Source organism: Triturus cristatus, chromosome 3_1 (assembly GCF_964204655.1).
Source record: "Triturus cristatus chromosome 3_1, aTriCri1.1, whole genome shotgun sequence".
Classification (NCBI taxonomy): domain Eukaryota; kingdom Metazoa; phylum Chordata; class Amphibia; order Caudata; family Salamandridae; genus Triturus; species Triturus cristatus.
Genome location: NC_140583.1, coordinates 294,343,814 through 294,367,764, shown reverse-complemented (window position 1 = coordinate 294,367,764; position 23,951 = coordinate 294,343,814). Strand labels below are relative to the sequence as shown.

General features: G+C 44.2%; 1 protein-coding gene across 10 annotated transcripts in view; it reads left to right on the top strand.

Moving 5' to 3' along the window:
• Nucleotides 1-23,951, top strand: part of NEO1 (neogenin 1) — a 552,683-nt gene that overhangs the window by 398,729 nt on the left and 130,003 nt on the right. For 5 of the 10 annotated variants that reach the window (XM_085643916.1, XM_085643915.1, XM_085643913.1 and 2 more), the window contains exons 7-12: nt 537-657; nt 11,698-11,854; nt 13,307-13,461; nt 18,542-18,690; nt 20,340-20,478; nt 21,188-21,237. In XM_085643916.1, the coding sequence (XP_085500042.1) occupies nt 537-657; nt 11,698-11,854; nt 13,307-13,461; nt 18,542-18,690; nt 20,340-20,478; nt 21,188-21,237 (771 nt within the window). Of the gene's footprint in view, nt 1-536; nt 658-11,637; nt 11,855-13,306; nt 13,462-18,541; nt 18,691-20,339; nt 20,479-21,187; nt 21,238-23,951 lie in introns of all 10 variants that reach the window. The other 5 variants (XM_085643912.1, XM_085643911.1, XM_085643910.1 and 2 more) reach the window with 1 other exon arrangement.

Genomic DNA, 23,951 nt, shown 5'->3' with positions numbered 1-23,951 from the left:
ATCAGTGAACACAATGAGTGAATACGTTCACTTCTTGTATCTCTTTAAACTCGCATGCAAACATACACAACTATTCTCTTCAGTTCTTCTTTTCTTCTGTATTGGCTTAGGAAATCCACACCAGTGTGTGGCTCCTGCCATTTGAGTATATGGGGACCATTTATGAATAGACATAAGCAACTTTTAGTTTGTGGTGAAAAGTAAAACAAAATGGTTATGAATAACGAGTAGTAGGCTTTAAAGTAATGTGTGTATATGTATTAGGCTCTTAATTTAATCGAAATTTGATTTGTTTTTTTCCTGATCCCAGTCTTGGAAATTTTCATTAAGATCAACCCACATGTCACTCTGAAAGGTACAAAATGTCTCCAACTGTTATAACAGACGAAGTTTGCTTTGTATCCAATGTTTGCGGTGCCCCATAGAAAGTTATTTTTGCCTTTCTTGTCATTCTCCTTGGCTAATTTCCCTCTTTGCACTCACCTATACCGTACTCTCATCTCCTCAACTACTCCTCGTGTCTGTCTGTTTTTTAGAAGGATTACAACCTTCAGGTTCTGGGCCTGGTGAAGTCAGACGAGGGATTCTACCAGTGCATCGCAAAGAACGATGTGGGGAATGCTCAGGCAGCAGCCCAGCTCATTATCCTGGAGCATGGTAAGTTATGGCAGTGTGGGTTCTATGGAAGGGGGGCAGGGTGGGGGGCCAGTCACAGAGCCATGAACAATGAGACAATAGGGACAGTATCATAGAGGTAGTGTAAGGCTCTCTGGTGCTTATTGTTGGCATAGCCCCTCTACTTCTTTTGCTGGGATCATGGTAGTTCACACACTGCTGCTGGGTGACTAGTATGCCCTGGCTGGTTCTAATCTGACCTAGAGGGCCTTGCTGGTGCTTCTTTAGCAAGACTCATATCCAACTGCTGCTTATAGCAGAGTCCTGTGGGGAGGAGGCTATTGCACAGAGCTCCAAGGGGGTGTCTGCTCTGTTATAGTGTCTGCTGTGTTAGAAATCCCATTGTGATCCTTGTGCATTAGAGAGCACGAGGTTGCCTGCTCTGTTAGAGGCCCAGGTTGATGCGGGCGGCACAACAGGACCCAGTGTGCTGCTGGTAAGCATTGCACCCATCAGCTGGCTGAGTGGGGGGGGGGTGGGGGGGGCAGTGTGCTGCTGGCCGTGGGGCCAGTGTGCTTCTGGCCGTGGGGCCAGTGTGCTGCTGGCCGTGGGCCCAGTGTGCTGCTGGCCGTGGGCCCAGTGTGCTGCTGGCCGTGGGGCCAGTGTGCTGCTGGCCGTGGGGCCAGTGTGCTGCTGGCTGTGGGGCCAGTGTGCTGCTGGCTGTGGGGCCAGTGTGCTGCTGGCTGTGGGGCCAGTGTGCTGCTGGCTGTGGGGCCAGTGTAGCTGCTGGCCGTGGGGCCAGTGTAGCTGCTGGCCGTGGGGCCAGTGTGCTGCTGGCCGTGGGGCCAGTGTAGCTGCTGGCCGTGGGGCCAGTGTAGCTGCTGGCCGTGGGGCCAGTGTAGCTGCTGGCCGTGGGGCCAGTGTGCTGCTGGCCGTGGGGCATGTGTGGTGCTGGTTTTGGGGTGGGGGCCAGTGCGGCGCTGGCTGTGGGGCGGGACAAGTGCGGCGCTGGCTGTGGGGCGGGACAAGTGCGGCAGTGGCTGTGGGGCGGGGTCCAGTGCGGCGCTGGCTGTGGGGCGGGGGCCAGTGCGGCGCTGGCTTTGGAACAGGGGGCAGTGTGGTGCTGGCTGTGGACCTAGTGTAGTGCAGGCTGTGAGACTGGATCCACAGTAGTGCTGGCTGCAGTACTGGGCCCACAGTGGTACTGACTCCATTAAAGACCCAGTGTGGTAATTGGCTAAAGGTTCAGTGTGGTGTAAAATCACAGACCTGTACTTGCTGGGCTAGAGGCGGTCTGTATTGGTGGCTGTGGATAGAGGCCCTATCTCTTGCTGGTGCAGTCTCACTGTGTTGCTGGTGTAAAAGTCCATTATGTGTTTCCACATGATGCCAGCTGCATACCCATTGCCAATGTATAAATTACCCTCTGTCCTTTGCCTCTTTGGGAGAAGGCAGTAAGGCCATCCCAAACCATGCTGCTAGCACGTGAGTCTTATAGTCTCTGTAAATTGGGATCCTATTTTGTACGATACTTTAGTCCTTTGTGCATTTCTTGCTTGGCCCTGCCCAGGGAGGAATTCATGCTTGTGCACAATAATAATCATGTCATAAAATAAGCATTTTCTGTAAAAATCTGACTTGTGTGGATACTTTTTTTCCCCACAACAACATTTTATTGTCAACAGCCGTACCAAGCCCGGCCAGGCCAGGTTATCCAGTAGCACAATGTACAAAGTAGCACTGATGATGTTGACTTTTTGATTGCAGTATAACAGTTGAAAATTGAATACAATCAAACACATTTCTCCAACAGTAAACAAGAGTGTCATATATCTAAGATACAATACAGTGCATGTCTTTTCCCACCACCCCAGTCGCATAACTATACATTAACAGCCATGTTTTCCCACCCACAGCAACACCTTTTCACCCATCGCTAGTCTAACGATACAGTTGAGATAGGCTCCAAGTGTAATCGCCGATAGTCTGCCCATCTCTTTCAGATCTTGGGATGTTTCTGGGGGCATCCTCTCGCTTTATATATTGGTAGTACCAGCCCCATGCAAAAATCAAGGCCCTTTTTCCTTACCCAACACGTGGCGGGGAGGCATCTTACCATGCCCTGGCTATATCCCGTTTCGCCAGAGTGAGGCCCAGGAGCAATAGGTGGCGTTTATATATGTTGCCCCCGATACCATCAGTAATGTGGAGCAAGACTAGCCGAGGCGAGTAGGGATATCCAGCCCAGGACTTGTGATAGACCTGTGATTACACCCCGCCAGAACCTGGAGAGTGCACTGCACTGCCATACGGTGTGCATGAGGGTGCCATCCATAGCTTGGCAGCGCAAGCAGAGAGGGGACTCAACCCAGCAGGCCAGAGCCTATACCTAATAAACGCGATGTAGGTATTTAAATTGTATGAATCTTAATCGTGCCGTAATAACAGCACCACGTGGGGACTCTAATGCCTCTGCCCAGTCGTCTTCATCGAGGGGGCCCAGGTCTTCCTGCCAAGCCTTGCGTGTTTTACTTAGTGAAGTGGGGTTATTTGTCATTAATGTACGATAGATCTTGGTGATCTTGTGTGCACCGAGTTCCCCCATGAACACTTTAGCCTCAATGGAATTGAAATCAGGCAGAGCTTCCTGGTGTGCGAGATATGGGGAGAAGGCATGACGAAATTTGAAGGTATTTATAGAATTGTGACTGGGGCATTTCATACTCTTGCTACTGTTCTTGGAAGTACTATAAGATCTGACCGTGAAGAACATCTCCTATTGTGGATATACCTATAGCCTCCCAGCCAGAAGAACCAGATAGTCCCATCAGCTGAGGCAGAAGACCATTATGCCAGAGGGGTGTCTCCATCGTTAGCCTACCCCACCACCCCATGTGGTGTAGTGACCATATCCAGATCTTGAAGACCACGGCAGTCGCTGGCGGCAGCACTTTCAAAGTCGAGTGTGTATAAAGGATCGTGTGGAGTGACATATTACCCATCAGCCAGCATTCAACTGCATAGGCAGGATCGCATCTGTCTCCGTACCACCAGTCATTTAGGATAAGAAGTTGTGAGGCCGCATAGTACGCCTGCGCGTCTGGTGTTGCTATGCCCCCACAATATGGTTGTGTGAACATTTCTAGTGATGTATTTGGTGGCGATGTAGGTGAATGGAAGATAGTACAGAAGTGGCATACTGAATTGGGATGCTGCATATAGATTGCAGAGAAATGACTCTCAAAAACATAGAGTAACTTGCCCAAATCCCAACCCCCCCTCTCTCTCACCCCAATATCTCAGAAACATTGAAGCATCTGTTGCGGTGTGATGAGTGTCCCAGCCCCAACAGGGGTCGGGAACTACCGTACCTTGTGTGGATACTTGAATAATTTGTCTAGAAGTAAGCTGGAGACGTAGCCGTAGAGCAGCTTTCCAATGCAGACCCGGGGATCCTTCAGTAGTTCACTGCCGGTCGAGAGTGGGTCACACATTAAGGTTCTGTGCTCTGCTTACAGGCAACCGTGGGAATGCAGGGTCTGAGCAGGACCTTTCCCTTCCTCTGGCCTCATATCGCCTGCAGATATTCGGAGGGCTGAGTCGGCCGGGGACACTCCTCCTGTTGTAGGGGACACCCTGCGTGTGTCCAGATCTTTTTGTGTAAAGTCGGTGTGGTCCCTTCAGAAACAGCGGTACACCTTCCTGTTATTTCTAATGGAGAGCAGTTGTGAGGAAGGGTGCAACTGACCTTTGAGCCTATCTATGCATTATGAGTGTGTGAATGACGTGGTTCTACGATACTCTCCGTGGGCGCCGGAGGTGCTGCGGACAGATGAGCTCCCCACCCATTCCCACTCTCCCTTGTTTGACCTGGAACGTGTCCAATCACATGGAAACTTTGCGCTGTATCACCTGGATTCAGTGGAGGCTAAACTCTTCTCTGCCAAAGGGTGGGCTCTGCAGGCGTTAATGTCACTGCTTAATTGTTTTTTGTAAATAATTTAGAAAGCTTTGTTTCCTGCCTTTTAGTTCCTGTAGAGAGGTTTGTGACATTAATAGGCTCTTAAAATATTGATTGGTAGATATGTAGATAATTATTATCATAATACTCTTCAGAGGTAAGCTACTGTCTGTTAATTGTACTAAGATGCCATTAACATATTGTGTTGGCTGGACTTTAAAGTGGTTGGTAAGTAAAGATGGCCCTGTCTTTCGTACACCTTTGGCTACTTACTCGGAACAAGACCGCTCTCGCTTTTCACTCCTGGCCTGATCCCTCCAGAGTACAAGGATTGGTTGAAAACGGAGAACCCACTGTCAAGACATAATTCCTTGCCTTTAATTGGTATAGAAATGCAATTTCCTTCACCTCTCACTGATCTCTAAGGCTGCTGTGAGGTTCAGTCTCCTCTCTTTTTCCTTGCCCCCTGCAAGTTTTGTCTTGGGGAGGTATATGTATGTTCTCGAGACGTTCTCTGGCACGTCCTGAAATTCTGGGGTATGTGCTTGAGCACTGATTCCATGCAAGGGAACCAACCCAGGCTCCCTGCACTGCATCAATTACTGATTGAGGTTTACCAGTGACTCCCCACACCCCCCTTCCCCCCCCCTCACCTGTGCATCTATTGCTTCCCTGGCCGAACTATCTGCAGGCCAAGCTTGTCCCAGTGTGTGGGCCTCTGGGAGCCGCATGCTCCTCACTTGGGAGGCGTCCATTCTCAGATCCTCTCTGGCTTGGGGCAGGCCTTTCTCTGCACACATCCCCGCTGAGTGCTGCTCTTCATCACATCAAATGTGTGTCAGCTTGTAAGCACTTCTATGGAAAACGTTGCAGATTTTGTCACTTTGCAAACTTGTGCACTGTGACTTATTTGCTTGGAAAATAATTGATTTAAAAAAAAATGTATGCCGACTATAATTTGACAGCAACCACATGATTCTACATGGGAGATGACTCTCAGGAACAGTTCGTGTTCTTATAACGTTGGAAAAGCACTGCTGATGGGTAAACTTGAGAAGGTCTGCACGCATTTTAGCTGGGTCCGACTACAGAGACATTTATTTAAACGGTGCAAATGATCTTAAAACCCTCAGAAAAACTTTGCAAGGGTAAAGTAAAAACGGGGCGCTTAGTTAAAAATAGGAACAAGAAGAACTTCTCACAACTTTGGTGGTAAGAAATGCGCCCTTCTTACAAACCTTAGCATATGTGGTGCGTCTGGTCTCGCCTGTTCGTTTGAACGCTCCTCTGATAGTGAAGACTTGGGCGTTCCCCTCTGGTAGCCTTTGTTCTGGACCTTTTGGTCGCACAGTATATTTAAACACCTATTAAATGAGGCTAAACAGAACTGTGAGGGGAGTTCGCGGTTGCGGTGGTGTTTACCCATTCGATAGGAGCGTCCCTCTTCTCCCGTCACTGGAGCATCATACTGTGTGTGACCTTCAGTGTAACCCCGTACTGGCAAGATGCGTGAGTTTTTCCTCCCCCTGACCTTTTTAGGATGATGCTTACCAAAACAATAGGTTTGAGTGGGTTTCTAATAGGGTCTGCTTGAGATATCTTATTTTGCAGTCTCTGCAATGAGTTTGTATTTGTTTATCGGCTGTTTCAGCCTATCATGCCAGTTGTGAATCATGCTTGTCTCCAGGTTTCTCCCAATTTTAATTTGTGTTCACGCAACAAAGCAATTCGGTCTGCTCTGTGTGAATGTTGGAAAAAGCGTTTGTTGCGTAGAGAGGTGCCGCTTTCTGTCACTGTTTTATGCTGTAAAATGCTGATTAGGGCGCAGCCCCTCCATTATGTACAAGCTAGTTCATACTGTATGCCTGTGTGTAGTATTTTATTTTAGGCACTGGTGAAGCGCAATTGTATTGCTTTCAACATAATATACATAGCACAAAATTGTTGTAAACATTTGGTCAAAACGAATAAAATAAAGCACGCTCTGGAAAAAAGTGTCCAACTGAGAAAAAAGAATATTATATTTTTATATTTTAAATTGCTGTAAAGGAAAAGCAGAGAAGGAAAGATGCAGGGCCACAGTACCGGATAAATGATCAAACTTTGGGAGATTTCATAGCCCTGTCTGAAAGAATCTATGAACACACAGGTTGGGGAGGCCTCAGCCATGGCACAGCCAGAAAGAGCCTTTTGTTCAAATGCCCCAAGCCTGCTAAATGCGGGTGAACGGGCGATGTAGGGGATCCTAGCTGAAGCAACCTGCTGCTGCTTCCACCTCTGAGTTAGGGCAGGCAGATCTGCCAGAGATGCACCTTAGTATGGAGGTGCACCCCTGCTGAATCCTGTATGGAAGACACATGTGCTTTTGAAGGATGCTGCTCAGTAGCAGCTCTTATGGAAGTGATAAAGTGCCTGTAAACTGTTTTCAATGGAACAATCGTGCAATTGGAGACGTCTCTATCACCACTTATTTGCTAGTTTTGGTGGAGATTGAAATCTTTGTGTGCACATATGAACAGCTCTGGATAGTGTTTAGAGAACAGGGTCGCATTGACGGATATGACTCCACAGGGTTGGCTTTAGCGCTGGGGGTGCCCGATGCAACAGTCATTTTTAGCGAGACGCCCTCCCAGTAAACCTCTTCTTAACAAATTCTCTCACTACCACCCTCCAACAAGGCCCATTACCTCTCCTCAGCCCCTGTCTGACATGCATTTTATTCCCATAACGCTGCTCATAGTCCACTCGCACTTAGTTATGTGATCTGCATGGGGCACGTCTTTGCCTCAGGCACATTAACCCTCTGGGGTACTTTGAGTCAAGACTGCCACAAGACAAAACGCGATCACTCTCCAGCAGGAACATTAATCACCAGTTATCTTGACATTTGTATGGTTTTCTGAGAACTACTGGGCACACACAACTCCGAAGCTTGTGCTTTTAAACCCATATGTTTTTTTTTAAACACAGCCCCCTCCCCCCCCTTAGGTCAGTGCCATGTGCGGATGCACCAGTCACACTGCCCTAAAGCCGGCCCTGTGACTGAACAGGTGTGAACAGGGCATATATCTTTGGCGATTAGTGGAGTCCAAATCTTGCCCTCTTTCCCCTGTTTTTTATAATCTCACCTTATTCCTATTCAAATAATTTTGATGTCCGTTACTAAAGAGTCCTCTCTCCATCCAGCCAATGTAGTTAGTGCAGACTGGGGGCAAGTCATACCACTGCAACGCGGTTAGATTTTATGAAATCCATGTATTATAATGTGCATAGCAGGGTCATTGCTAGGATTATGGTTTGACCTTGTTACAGGAGCAGTGAGAAGAGTTAATAAATCCTTTGTTAATGTTTATTTGGATGACTCAAGAAAGGTTGTGATTAGCAGGGTGGGCCCACTGGCCCCTCCTGCTAATCTCTCTTAAGCAATCTATGAAAATTCATAGGGCTGATGATGGTTCTTCAGTAGGGCATCATAATCAGAGTAAATTTCATTGTTAGGGGAAGGCTTATTGGACACTAAACACAGTTTCTTAAAAATATTAAGTTAATAGATATTTGTATAGCTGGTTCAAATGGTGACGTTTAGCTGCTTCAGTACGGGTCATGAGCCCGAGTGTGACCCTTGTAGTACCGAAGCCAGTGGTGGTCAAAGTGAGAATGACTCTCTCAATGCTGGTTTGTGTCGTGGAAGCAAAAGACACACAATTGATGGACAGAATGCAGAACAAATCAAAACATTCACCCCCAGTCAAGAGATCTGGGTTAAATCCATCATTCTTTTGCTCACCATGCCTCCCCAGTTTAGACTTGGCTATATGCAAATCAGTCTTGACCCTGTGCCTCATGGGAACAGTCCAGCCCGAACTGCCAAGGTAGGTCCTCCCTGGACCGGAAACAAGCATCCTAGGACCGGTTTCGGGGTTTCACCCCTCGTCAGCCAGGATAGCTTGACTCCAGTGGCACAGTGAGCCCGGGACTCACGTCTGTGTCGTGGGACAGACTCCTCTTTGCAATACAGCGTCAGTACCTCTTTTGTAGCACAGGGCGGGCATCTGTCCGAGTCCAGTCTTAAAAACAGAGCAGGAGGACAGACCTGAACACTGGAGAAAAGGGTTAAGAAAGCTTGAGGAGTTGAAACACTAAAGGCCGGAGCTCAAGTCTTAGATGCGATCCATTGCGTCCACCGCATGTTGAATGTCGAAGGGGCCATTGTGGAACAACCTATCTCGGGAGTTTAAAAAGCCAATGGTTTTCACTTTTAATAGAGCTTAAAGACCTGGCACCAGAATATCTGTAAAATCTTGGCGCTAGAGAGGAGGTACTACCAATTTAGACTTTTTCAGTAACCAATCACACTTCAAATTAATTTCTAGAACTAGGATTGTATGGCTCTTTCTTTTTACTAAGAGCTCTAATCTCTCTTGTCCCATTGCTTGCTTCCTTTGAAATTGTGAAATTAGAGCAGGCGCTGTCTCCCAAATACTAGGCTTTTAGGAAGGAAGTTACTGTTCCACTTTCAAACTAATACCTTGAGCATTTAGGATTATTGGCAAGCGGAGTAGGGTTGCCTTCAAACCAGGCCTTTGCTAAGGAGGCTTGTGATCATGTAAATTGCCTAGTCGGGTGAGCCTCAGCCCAGTTTTTTTTCTATTTTGCACTGCACTTAGATATGGCAAAACTGCGATATTAAGCACAGACAGGTTTTATTTTACTGAACTGCAGCTGACTGGATTAAAATAACATTGTGTATTCTCTTGTTAAAGTAGGCTTTGGAAACCACATTTTACCAAATGAAGTAGTTAGTAGTTACCACCAGTTTCAGAACTTTCTGCTATAGAAAGATCACATGGCAAACCGTTGCTGAAGCTGAAAATAAAGTACGCCAATTATGTGAAGGATCTTGGGCAATTGAGCAATCTCGAACACTCGATCTACCTACAATCCACATATATGAAATATAGGAAAAAATATTTGGAGACTCTAAATATCGATACAAACCTAACAAATGTTTTTAAGATTTAATTTACCCAATATGCAGTTTCTGCAATTTGAAGGCTCATGGCTTCCGTCTTCTAATAAACAAGTTATGTCGATAATCTAAGGGTCAAGACGAGACCCTCGAGTACGTGCATCTTCTGTGCGCTTATTCATTAGAACTTCGAAAAAAAATACCTTTGTCTATTCTGATCCAAGTGGTATAAAACTATATATAAAGCCTTGCGGTATGTTTTCTGTGCTCTTACAAGTAGATTGATTGGTAGCTCCCTGAAATTCCGTTCCATAGTATATAATTATCTTATATCAATCAGCCAAACCAGGATCTGAAGTGGACTCGACATGAATATTGTTTGTGTAGCTTTTTTTCAAAGGCTTTCTTTTATTCCGGTTTCCATATTTTTCTGTAATATTTTAAATTAAGTGTCTTATTGTTTTATATTGTGTATTTCATTGTAAATTATTTGATTACATCGGAAAAAGAACACTACTAGCTGCACAGTAGTTACCCATGAAGTTGGAGATATCTTCCCAAAATAGTGTATAGTGATGCTGTCACCTTGGAAATATTACTTTATACTTGACGCATCATCAGAGGCTGTGGGACATAGCGGAATGTAAGTGGCACATTGGTTGCCCTGTTCTAGCAGTGCTGAGAAAGAAAGCACTTGGAGAGAAATCAATGTTTTTCCTCAGACTACTGTAAATAAGCACAGTGCTCTGCAGGCACTGTGGCGAACATGCACTTCCTGACATTTTCTGTGGACACATTTAATAAAAACATTGTCTCCATGTATAAACTAGTAGGCTTGTGTGCCGCCAAGCCACTCTCATGTTACAATTGTGGTCTGTACAATAGAGAAGCACTGGTCCTCCTAAACAGAAGCGCATGGGGGCAGAGGCAGGTACAGGGCCTTCAGCAGAATAAAAAAATTAGTTACAGAAACCAAACATTTTAGAAAATTAACAACTACACACATTGACTCTGCAAATATAGGCATTCCTTTTGTGACAGGACCTTCTTTCTGGAAAGGATATTCTTGCAGGACCTCACCCTGCCAGTGAAAGTCCACCAACGATGTTCTCCCTAACCGTCGAAGAGTTTCTCACATTGTCGTACATTAAACACTGTAGTTTACTTCACACAACCTGATCTTTCACAGTAGCTGTGCTTCACAGACCTGCTGTTGCTAGCACAAGAGTATTCTAGCCAATAGATCTACTTCGTATGGAGTGCTATATGAAGGTGCGTGGTCCATCTGTCCATTACAAACATCATAACAGTGCATAGACCATTCTCTCTTAAGCCAGAGGAAGTGTGCTAACCCATTCTGCCCATACCTATCGAAGTTGACCTGAGAATCTGTTGCTTTAGACCTATTTACGTTTGTCTGCCTAAAATAGTTGCCTTTCGCAGCCCTAACTTGGCACGGAGCAGTGTTGTCGAAATGAGGTCCCCTTTTTACAGACCTTAGCCCTACCAGACAACAGAGGGTTCAGACACCATGGGCCTTCCCAGTGGTCCTGGACCTCACGTAATCTCATTCCAGTACTTGAAGTGTGCCTCATATTCAGGCCTTATGTTTCACTGCTAAGAGAAAATCAGCAATTTTTGCCGATTCCTTGGCCTATGCTTCTTAATTTTTGTTTCCTAATGAATTGTGTCTTGGATGGCATGTCACTGGAGGCCTGTGATTGTGTAATGCTCTATGGCTCCCAAAGAGGAATTCTCTTCAGTGGATAAGCTTAATTTTACTCAGTGTTTTTTGAAAGCATTTCATTTCAGCCATTCTCTCCTCCACCTCCCACTGTACATACAGTAGTTAAATGTGTGACCCCATGGCTCTTCTGAAAAGCACGCAGAGCTTTCCCCCTATTTTTCCAGTAGTTATGGTGTAGCTGTGTGTCTCCATTCCCTTGCATGACCTCCTCGGCCTTCACGTTCAGTTCTGTTTATTTTGTTTTCCATCATGGTTTTTGTTTATTTCTTTTCTTTCTTCTTTTTTGTTTGTTTAAATCATGGTGGTGTTTACGCTCCCTGTGTCCCAATATTTGCACGTGCCCAGATGTTGCCATCCCAACATTCCCTCCTACCTCACTGACCAGTGCCACTACTGACCATCTAGCACCTGTGCCTGCCGGACCCCTGCCATCAGCTCCCCGAGATGTTGTAGCCTCCCTCGTCTCTACCCGCTTCATCAAATTGACCTGGAGAACGCCTGCTGAGCCTCAAGGAGAAAACCTCACCTACTCTGTCTTCTATGGCAAAGAAGGCATCAACAGGTATGACCCATGCCTTGCATTACTTCTCTTCATGTAGTTAGACTGCATTGCCCTTTGTAGAAGCGGTCCTGCTAGACCAGTATGGACAATAATTGTAAAAATGCATTCCCCACTCAACATACAGGTACTAATACAAAGACAGCTGCCTGTGTTTGGAAGCATGTGCAGCCGTGAACTTACCCCTCCTCTAAAAGTATTTCTCTTATGGCAAAAGTTTGACAGCCTTGCAGATGTCTGTCTTTTTTTTCTCCCTCTGATATTTATTTATTAAAAATTCTATAGTAAATAGAGTTGCTTCACAGGTCCCTAATCCCCTTAAGCCCGTGTGACCAAAATATAGCGCATGGACGTACAGTACCCTACCCTCTGATTGAGAGAGCTCAATGTACGAATAACTTAGAATCCATTGGGTTGGGGACAGAAGATGCCATGCATAACCCTTAGAGAGAGGGAGAGTGTGAGAGACCATATTTACATACTATGAATATGGAGATTGAACATGAATATCATGGTGATGTGACCCCCTCGCCCTTCAGAAAATCCGCTAAGGACGGAGAGATAGATGTGGAGTTTGAATCAGTCATAAAAGTGATTGATCAAGAATATTGTAAGATGCGATGCAGAAGAATTTCACTTGACGGAGAGAGATATTATTCAGTGGGTATGGCGACTGCTCTTGCTCCTCATCTGTTGTGTGAAAGCGTGCAGAAAAGGATGGAATGGAAATGGTGCAGGAAGCCCCTTCATTTGTTACCTACATTTATTGAGGCTACTTGTAGTGAAAGAGCATGAAAATGAAAAACGCTGGTCTTGCTGAAGGCCTGGCAACGGACATGTACTAAGTTCACGTCATCCCAAGTAGTGATATTTTATAAATTAATATTGACATTGAACTGATAATTATGACTCGGTATGTTGGCTATAATATGGACCACCACTTAATCTGACTTTATAACTGAAAAAAGTATTGGTTAGGAGTGAAGTTGACTGAACTTTCTTACTAGCCCTAATGCTGATCTAACAGTAAGCAGCCAGGTTTTGAATGTTTAATTTCAGTTTTTACCTAATAAATAGATCTTGGGTACGACGGAATAAATTATGTACCTTAAAAAGTACTTAAACCTACATTGGTCACTTCAGTGTCCTACATTTTATTTGTGTCCTCACAGTCCATAGTTATTCTATTGTTTTTAGCAACTAGATCTAAGAGCTTTACATGTTATGGTATGATGTCTATTTCTTGGTAGTTTGATTTCGAGCCTTCTTGTCAGACTTGAGGAAGCTTTAATGTTGGTATGACAGAACAGCTATAATTCTAGACGGTAGAGCAGAGGTTATACATTCACTGCCATGCCATCTGCACTCTTTGTCTTGTCTGCAGTTCTTTCTCCTTGCAGCTTGGTTTTTCTAATCATTGCTCTGTCCTTCATTCCAATCATTTTGTTAATCAAGAGACCGTGTGGAGAACACAAGTCATCCTGGGGAAATGCAGGTGACCATCCAGAACCTCATGCCGGAGACGATCTACATCTTCCGTGTTGTGGCTCTGAATAAGCATGGGGCAGGAGAGAGCTCCATCCCACTCAAGGTGGCAACACAGCCTGAAGGTGAGCCTGTGTACTGTATATCACCTCAAATTCAAATGAAGCCATTACACAGTTTAGCCAACTGTTCATCTACTGTGGCTTACTGGGCCCAGTAGTTAATACAAGAATACTTTTTTTGGGAGCGGGGGACAGGGGGGGGGGGGGGGTGGCAATATATATATATATATATATAGATAGATAGATATATATATATTTCCCGTCATTCCGAAGATTGTTTGTGGTGAATCACAGAAGCTTTGCTGTAAGCGGGTGGTGCACTATAAACTATTGTGCAAAGTCCCCTAGTGTGCCGCTTTATTTCCTTTGGAGTTCTGGAGGAGATCTTTTGGTGAGGAAAATAAATATATATATATATTTTCCTCACCAAACGATCTCCTCCAGAACTCCAAAGGAAATAAAGCGGCACACTAGGGGACTTTGCACAATAGTTTATTGTGCACCACCCGCTTACAGCAAAGATAGATATATATATATATATATATTACCTACTGGCGGTCGCCAGTAGGTAGTTATAGTTAGGACCACGTTTCCATAGGAAAACCTCAACATTCTATTTTGAATAACTTTGGCGCCGGTCGACGAATCCTCGCGAATTTCTCAAAATAGGTGGGGCGCTACGCTCCGCTCCTACCCTGAAAGTCTCGGGGGGATTCGTCAAGCGGGGGCTGAGATAAAAGGGGGGTCCCAAAACGCGTTTTTCCCATGCATTTTTCCATAGGACCTTTAGAACGAGCTACAGCCCGAACGGCTGAACAGAATTACTCAAAATTTGGCAGAGAGGTAGTCCCTAGGTCAAGGAAGTGCCTTTTGTAGGTTTGGTGTAAATCTGTTCAGTAGATTCTGAGAAAATAGCCTTTAAATCAATATATATATCTGAGCCCGCTTACGGTACGCTTACCGTACGCTTACGGTAAGCGTACGGTGGCGTGCGCGAGCGCGATTCTGATTGGCTCTTAGATCTTAGTAAACATTCGAATCGGCCGAAACCAGGAAGCGGCGGCCGCCATTTTCTGTGTTTCACTCTGAAAAAAAAAAGAGTGAAAACAAGAAAAGGGGGCAATGAGGAGAGTTACAGACCCCCTTACATTTGTGAGGGGGTCAAAGAAGGACTGTAAAGTACAAAACAAACATTTATTGATTTTTAAAAAAAATCACGGGGTACGCGTACGGTAAGCTTACGGTAAGCGTACGGAAGAAACATGGCGTGCGCGAGCGCGATTCTGATTGGCTCTTAGATCTTAGTAAACATTCGAATCGGCCGAAACCAGGAAGCGGCGGCCGCCATTTTGTGTGTTTCACTCAGAAAAAAAACAGAGAAAACAAGGAAAGGGGGCAATGAGGAGAGTTACAGACCCCCTAACATTTGTAAGGGGGTCAAAGAAGGACAGAAAAGTACAAAAAAAACATTTATTGATTTTAAAAAAAATCGCGGGGTACGCGTACCGTAAGCTTACGGTAAGCGCACGGTAAAAAAAATAAAAAAAAATAAATGAAAAGCAGATTTAAGAGTTTGCTCATCATATGTCCTCCATGTGCGCACGGTGCGCGAAGCGCATCGTGCGTTCATGGCCCATCTAGCGTAATGTGGGCACGCGGTGCGCGAAGCGCACCGCGTGCTCACTGTGCGCGCACGGTGCGCGAAGCGCACCGTGCGCGCATGGAACGAACTGCGTTAAGTGGGCGCGCACGCCACAAATGGCGTAAAGTAACTTAGCATTTAAAAAACCGTACAAATTCACTGAAAAAACCATAGGTTTCACACATGTTATAGTTAGCTGGAAATTTTACTGATAAAAAACCAATGAAATTCCCCCGTTATAGTTACTGTAGGCAACTATAACTCACGCGACCGTAATCCTCTGCTGATGACATATGTGTCTTTATGAAAAAAAAATATTTGTAATATATGTATAGCTAAAATTTAATGGAAGAAGACATGGGCAAATAAGTGTCTAAAAACAGTATTAGCATCAGCAGAGGATTACGGTCGCGTGAGTTATAGTTGCCTACAGTAACTATAACGGGGGAATTTCATTGGTTTTTTATCAGTAAAATTTCCAGCTAACTATAACATGTGTGAAACCTATGGTTTTTTCAGTGAATATATATATATATATATATATATATATACATATACATATACATATACATATACATACATACTCCCTCTCAGAAAGGGACACTGCGGGGCTTCACTAGACGTTTATTAGAGACCTCATCATGACCGGTTTCGGCAATCAGCCTTCCTCAAATGATATATATATATATATATATATCACACTTTTCCATAAGAAAAAGTGAGCTATCCATACCAGATGATAGTGCACGCTATGTGCCTGTGAATCCTAGGTAACGGTTGGAATGCACCCAAATACTCATTTAAAATTTGGAATGGTTGAATACCGTAACTAAAGTTCTCTTGTACATGCAGAATCAAATATAAATATGCAGAGCATATTGAAGGTTGTGTGGGAATCATGCAGTGAATCAACCGTAGAACAGTAGAGGATAGAAGGGAAATATTTAAGTCAGCAAACGTCGGTACAAAATTAATTTTTTCAACACAGGGAATATAGAAAGAGCCATTCTCATATGAGGATTACAGCCTCCGTTATTTAAAGCTGAAGTAAAGCTGGATAATATTTTGCTGATCTTTGACGGTATCCTAGTACTTTGGAGCTGAAGGAAGAAGCCCAACTGGTTCTAGGGATGAAAGTCAAGGTAGTGTAGAATCTTTAAAAGAAGTGTAGACTCCAACAGACATGTAGGTAGCTAATTTATTAAACTAGGTCTCAGGTCAAAATAGGATGTAAGTAAATGATGCCCCACCAAAAGTGTCTTTCTGCTCAACATGTCTTTCTGCATAAACATTACACCTATGCTCCCATACATTATAATAGATTAACAACCATTCCGTCATTATTGTTCAACATCCTTCTCTAACTGACACTGCCACCGCCAGAGACCGTGGATGAATACTGTGCATTCCATCTTACCACACATTCCATTCACATGACATTACTTAGCCAGGCTAAGCAGTGATTCTCAGGAAAGGATATAACACACCCCCTTTCTTAAAAACACATAAGTGTAATACTGCTATACTTCCCACTGACCCACTCAGAAGGCAACCTAGATATAACTTATATGCAAAAAGACACCAGACCAATGCTGTAAAGTATTTGCTGTTATCAGCCTATCATACCACTACCATGGATCTCGGTTCCCATGCATTCAGCCTTCACCCTAAGCAGCAGTCAACACTCACCACTATTCCTTACTAAGGGCTAACAATAGCATTCAGCACATACATTGGTAAAATATCTAATTGAACCACAGGACCAATACATGCTTCCACACACCACAACTGCGTCACTGCAATGCAATGTGGTCAACAGCATAAACATTACACCTATGCTCCCATACATTATAATAGATTAACAACCATTCCGTCATTATTTGTTCCCACGCGCCATAACAGCCATCACATCATTACATGTTCCCATGCGCAATAACAGCCATTGCGCTGCTTTGTGATCCAGTGCACCACAACCGTATACCTACCATTGTTTCGCAGTTTGCTCCCATTCACGCAACAGCATAAGACATTACACCACTTAATACTGTAAGGCACCACAGCTGCAAAAATACAGTTGAAATGCTGATCAATGTCAAACACTCACTCCAGTCAAAGATCTGCATAACAGTCATCGAACACTTTTTTTCTCTGTGCGGCATTGCTAAAAGTTTAAAAAACAAAAATTGCTGTGACATGGGCAGCGGTGGCCGCGTTGTAGCATTTTTTTTGTTGTGCAGGAGGAGGGCAAACTTCGAGTGGGCTGGAAACAACACAAGGACAGGGCGTGTGTGGGATGGGGCAAGCAGACGAAGAGACACATGCACTTACACAAGGTGCTTCTAGAAAATGGAAAAAAATAGCTGTCACAACGCAAGCAGCAGTGGAAGGAAACAAGCAATTTAGCCATGCTCTAGGGGTGAGTCAAACTCAAGAAGAGGAGAAGAAGCCTGCATTGGTTAATAAATTCCATGCAAGCAAATGTGTGACAGTGAAGCGATCCAATGGTAAGCAATAGGCGGGCTCTAAGGCAACTCTAAGCTAACAAAATGTCTCACAGGTGACAGCACATGCGCTGTATCAGACAAGACCTACAAAGCACACAAAAATAAACCTGTACAACTGCACAGAACGGTGTTACAATTAAATGATGGTAAGTTATCCACTTCCAAAGCAGTCAAACGTTTTCCTTCTTTGTAGTGGAGCTGTGTCTTATTGTTTTTGACAACTCGCTGGCCCAAGCAAGTGGCAGATTTGCTGACACGCCAGTTAATACTGGGTGGGTATGGAGCATATTTTTGCTTTTGATCTTAACAGTTTCATGATGCTGGGCTTTGTTCCAGATTGTTTTCTCCGCTTTTTTCTGTATTCCCTCCCCAGCACCCACGTGCTTGCTGTATTCCCAGCACCACTTCACAGTGCTGTTCTCCCAACCTCTGCTTTAACATGAGGCTGTCTGATGATGAAGACACTGGTGGGCCATCTGATTCTTGTTTTCTTCTTTCACACTAGAGTTCTTTTCTTTAATCTCGTCACCAGAATAGAATCCGCAGAAGAAGCGCAGACTCAAGAGTCCTCATAGGTAGCTTAATTTAATTAAGGTCCTTGTAGACTAAGATAAGATGTAGGTAAATTGCACACCACCAGGGTGAAATACTCAACATTCCTACCACTCACAAACATTCCGCTGAGATGACATCCCACAGTCAAGCTAAGCAGTGGCTCTTAATACGTAGGGCAAGGATACTACAGTTGGCAAAAGAGAGCAGCTGTCAACTGACTAGGGATTATGAGATCGAAAAAGGAGAATCGCTTTGTATAGTTGCCTTTTAGATAGACCTTGTTTTGTTGCTTTGTGTTTGTGCTGCCATTCGTTGCTCAATAATAAAGATGTTTCAGTGCCCTCAGACTCCTCCTGACATAGAGGTTTAGCACTACGACAGTACTTCTCAAACATAAATATATGACGTGAAATTTAGATGTTTTTGTTGATTTGTTTTTCAGTTCAGGTTCCAGGTCCGGCACCCAACCTCCGGGCTTATTCATCTCTTCCCACCTCAATCACAGTAAGCTGGGAAACCCCGCTCTCTGGCAATGGCGAGATTCAAAGTTACAAGCTGTACTACATGGAGAAAGGGGCAGAAAACGAGCAGGTAAAAATAGTGAATAGTATGAAGTGTTTGAGGGTATATACAATGAATACAAGAAAGAAATTACAGTTGAAGAAGTGATGAAAACTATGCTGTAGTAGGATATAACTGAGGAGATGGGGTGATTGAGCTAGCGAGAAAAGAGTAATTTGGAGTGGTATGTAATACAGAGAAATAACCTGGCTAGAGTACCAAGGAAGGAGAGGTGAATTAGCAGTTAGAGCTGGTAAGCAACAGAGCAAAAACAACTTGTTGTGTTGCCAAACGTTAGAGAAGAATCAGCTGAATATCATAGAAGGCATCTGAGAGGAATCAGAACATTGTTTTTGGAAAGAGCATAGTGGGTTGGATTATAGCAGGTCAGATTGATGAGGATTTGATATGCAACTTAGCAGGTGAGAGTGGCCAAAAGTAAGAGCAGAATGAGCTGGGTGCATTTGTGAGTAGGGAGAAGCTTGAGCGGGTTGTAGTTCTGAGGATCGAGAGAAGGATGAGATGGCTGAGTGGTGAGGATAGATAAAAGAACCAAATTGTTGGGAGTTGAGAGACAAGATAGCTTTAGTGGTGAAGTGAGATAGTCCTTGAGAGTTGGAGTGTTGAGGATCGAGAGAAGAATGGCATGGGTGGAGTTGTGTGAACACACTAAAGAATGAGATAGTCGAAGTGGTGAGTTGAGACAGGAGACTGAGCAGGTTGCAGCGGTGAGGATCGAGATACCAATGAAATAGTTTGAATGGTGAGATGAGATAGAAGAATGAGTAGGTTACAGTTGTGAGGTGAGACAAAAAAAAGAGCAGTTTGGTGTGATGGGGGAACAGAGTAATTAGCAGGTTGTAGTGGTGAGGCTCGAGAGAAGAAAGCGACAACTGAAGTGGTGAGATGAGACAGATGAATGAGCAGGCTGGATCGGTGAGGATTGGCAGAAGACATGCAGCAGAAGGATAACTGGACTTGTGTGTTGAGTAATAGACTGGGATAATGATGACACGCTGAACTGGAATAGCTAGCATAAGATTTCGCTGATTGGAATGTGTTTTATTGAACTAGGTGTTTATGGAATATTGTAGAATGAACAGATAGATGTTTGGAGCTGAAGGAGCATGTTGAATGGGCCAAAGTGGGTGACTTGTGATGGAAATCAGAATAATTTGGGATGGTGAGACAGAGAATTAAGAGTAGGAAGGTGAATACAGAACACATTATGAAAAGTAGAATTGCATTGAAAAGGAGTGAATGTGAAAGAAACAAAGCAAATCAGCTGGTGGGGTTGGTTGTTAAGGTAGGTTAGTTGGTTGAAGTGGCACGGAGCGAGAACAGGGTGGAGTAATATGAATGTGCATGTATGAACTAGGAGTGGTGTTGGAGTAGTCACAGACTGCTTAGCTGGCTTACATATGAGCGAGAATGAGTAGATTAGTACCTTGAACAAAGGCCTTTAGAGGGATAGTACCCTAAGAAAGCATGTCGGCCTGGTGGACGTTTTAGATGGTTGATGGTATATGTACAAAGACTTGTTTAGTACTATGTAGTCATTAGTACGCCTCTCTGCGTGGAAGCTGTGGAATTTGAGCACTAGTGCTTGGATGGGGACTATCTGCTTTTTCCACATTATAGATGCATTTAAATCTTGATCATACTCCTTCATTCTTTAGGATATTGATGTCGGCGGACACTCGTACACTATTAATGGGCTGAAAAAGTATACCGAGTACACGTTCCGTGTTGTCGCCTTCAACAAGCATGGGCCTGGTGTGTCTACACAGGATGCGGTGGTCAGAACGCTCTCTGATGGTATGTTAAATAATGCTTGCATGGCTTAGGAGAAAGTGGTCCTTTTAAATAAAAATAAAAAATAGGGCTGAAATCAATATTCCTGATGTGTTGCATGTAAACTGTCTCACAAGAACCCATGAAGAAAAAGAGCGAGAAACCCATGAAGATGGGTTTCACCAGTTGGACCTCCCCTGTTCCCAGGCTGCTTCTATAGGGTGGCTGAGTAATCAGTCAGATGTACAGAAGATGTTTTTTGCTGTAGAGATTGAGGTCAATTCTCGATCAAATCAATGCTCCAGTCCTTAGCACTTTGAGGGATGTGGCATGGGGGGCCTAGATATTCACAGACGTAAGTGAGGTTTTTGTGACATCCCTCGGCAGAGATACCTTTACTGTTTCCATTGACTTTGCATCGAAAATGAAACACTCGATAAAGGTGTATTTACCTGTGTGAACCAGATGAGGCATTTCTGAGCACATATTAGCTTTGGAGAAGAGCTGCCTTTGTTAAAGAGTCCTTTGTCGCACGAAAACATTTATTGTATGCATATGCTCAGGCTGCTCCCACTTCAAAATTTAGGTGCACCTTTCCGACTTCTGTGCAGTCTAAATCAGATGAGCAACCTCCTGAAGGTTCCAAGACCATTTCTTGTGGAAGTCGAGCATTAACGTGATGTATTTACTAAGCCTTATAGGGTCATTCTAACTAACTGTTTTTATGTTCCAGTTCCCAGCGCGGCCCCCCAAAATTTGACTCTTGAAGTTCGCAATTCCAAGGTAAGAGTGCTCATCTTGATATTTTTGTCCCTTAACCTCACAGCTGGAAATGTACTGAGTAAGTTGGTGTACGTAGTGAGTTGTCAGAGCAAGGGGTGGGGATTCCTAGAGTGATACCTCACTTACATACTTCTGTCTTCTCATTTTATAAGCCCGAATTTAGTCTACTCATTCCTTTGTCTAAATGTTCTCACTTGCTTTATTGTAATTTATTTGCCTCACCTTTTTATTTTTGGTATTTTGTGCCATTCCGCATTGTATGTTATCAGCTTGTGACTGTTTAAAATTAAATGCATAGGATTCTTTTTTTAATGTTTGCATTTTCTGCCCTTATGTGATTTTTGGTTGCACTGCTTTTCTGATGATTTCTTTCCATGCTGTCTAGCTGTTTAATTAGTGACCCTCATTCAAAGGTGTAACCCCAATGACCATCATCATTGCCCAGCGGAGCCTCCAGTACATACAGCTTTAAAAGGTGCAAGGCAGACGGTGTGGCCTGCCAGCACCATTGACCACTTTTGCTTGCGCACCGTGTCTGGTTTTGTTTTTTTAAACCAGTGAACAAGCTGGATTACACAGTTTCGTTTTAATTTTTTGTTTATAAATATTTCACTTGGAGTTTTTTTCTGTAGGAGCAGTCATGAAGCAGTGTATAGTTACATTAAAATAATAGTAATAGTAGCTCTTTGCCAAAAGCAAATTCTAATCTGATCCTAAAGATTTTTCTACCTGATATATTGCTTCACGAGCTCTGATGCACATTATATATTATACGGAGTCTCTGCAAAGACTGCAGCATAGGTAGGGCCTCTTCAAAATAGCATACCGATCATGTGAACTGTTTTTATAGGTCAGACTGATATATGAGTGGTCACTAGATTCCATCTCCTTTCTCTGATATTTACACTCCTGAGAAGAGCAGCAGTGAAGGGACGCGTGCATCAACTCTTGTCAAAGTTTTAATTCGCACTAAACAGGCAATTCAGCGGAACTAAATATAGTGACTTAGAGTTGCCCCGATTCATCTAAGAATCCTGAAATGGCTGAGGAGTAATCTGAACTAGTTTGTGGGAGTAAACAAACAAGGTTTAAAATACCACCCATCGCAATAATTACTTCATTTTAGGTCTCGCCTAGGCAGCGCGCATGCACTGCTCTAGGAGGGCCTTTAGCCATCGGTCTGCTCCTTTTCAAGCACACTCGTGCTTGTGCTGGCATCCACTTTGCGGGAGCGAGCAGCGGCGCGCGTGGTAATTGAAAACATAGGGCTCTTGCGCTGCCGCTGCTCGCTCCCGCAAGGCGGATGCCAGCACAAGCACGAGTGCTTGTAAACAGCAAGCGTTCCTGTTTCCTTTCCCTTAATCACCGCAGTGCCGCTTCACGGCCGCCGTGCTTTTATCTTTCACACAAGACTACTTTAATTTTTCCAATGTATTTCCAGTAAGCGTGCACATAAGTACATGTGACTATGCGCTAGTCCTGCCTTCCTTCCTTATTAAACATTTAAAATGGTGGTTTTCCTTGCATTACAACCAAAATAAACACGAAGAGAACGGAGGAATTTCCATTTGTGAGAGCTGACTCTGCTCTACCACTCCACAATGCGCTGCTATTCTGCGCCACACGTTAACTGCGACCACTGCCCAATGTCGGCAACAAAAGTCAGAACCACTTCTCCTTTAATCGTAGTGAGTCTGCGCTGATTATTTGACTATGGTCGGGGCTTCAATCAACATTTAAACTCCATGATGCGCTGCCGTCTGCGCCACACGTTAACTGCGACCACTTCACAATGTTGGCAACAAAAGGCAGAACCACTTCTCCTTTAACCGTAGCGAGTCCGTGCTGCTTCTTTGACCATGGGTGGGGATTCAATCAACATCAAGCGTTTGCATTATGTAAGAAATCACTTTTTTTTTTTTAGAGTTAGATGTCTTCGGAGGATCCCACCCATGTGTCAAGGACCAATCCATATCAAAAGGTGGACGGCGGAGGGGGGTGGCATCATTAAGATATTATTTGTTTAAACTTTTGTTTAGAGGAAGCGATCCCACTGTGGTGTACAGCACGTTGTTTATGTTAACTCTTTGGAGGGGGAAATGGAGAAGTAAAGCAGGAGCAAGTATACTGAGCATATCTCTCTACCCCCTTGGCTCTCTCCATTGTCCCCTCTTACAGATTCCTGGCATTCCCGGGATTTTAAGTGACGTACCAAGACCGGAAGTGAAGACTTCTTGTAACAGTACACCTTCCCATTTGTTTAGGATAGTATTGCAGACCTGCCTTGCTCTGGGCGTGGAGCTTCGCAAGCTGTTTGCTCTGTGGACAGGGTTGACCTGGGAGACACTCTAGTTTAAACTATATGTATGTATATCTGTGCCTACATTGCTAAGCATACATCCATGTGTATGCGTGTTTCCATACAAATTAGAACAAAAATAGATATACAAGTGTGTAAATAGCGCTATTTGGGGGGGAGTTTTATATAGCGTGAACTCGACCCGGAGGTATTAGAGCGCTTTACATGAGCACCAGTTGAGTTAGACGAACGCATTCATTTTGGTAGGCATGGGGACATTAAGTGATTTGCCCAGAATCGCAGGATTTTGAGCGTCCCTGTAAAACTCAAACCTCGTTCCTCAGCTTCAAGGTCCACGGCTGTAGCCATTAGACAACATCCTCTTACTAGCATGGACCATCTTGGTGAGTTACAG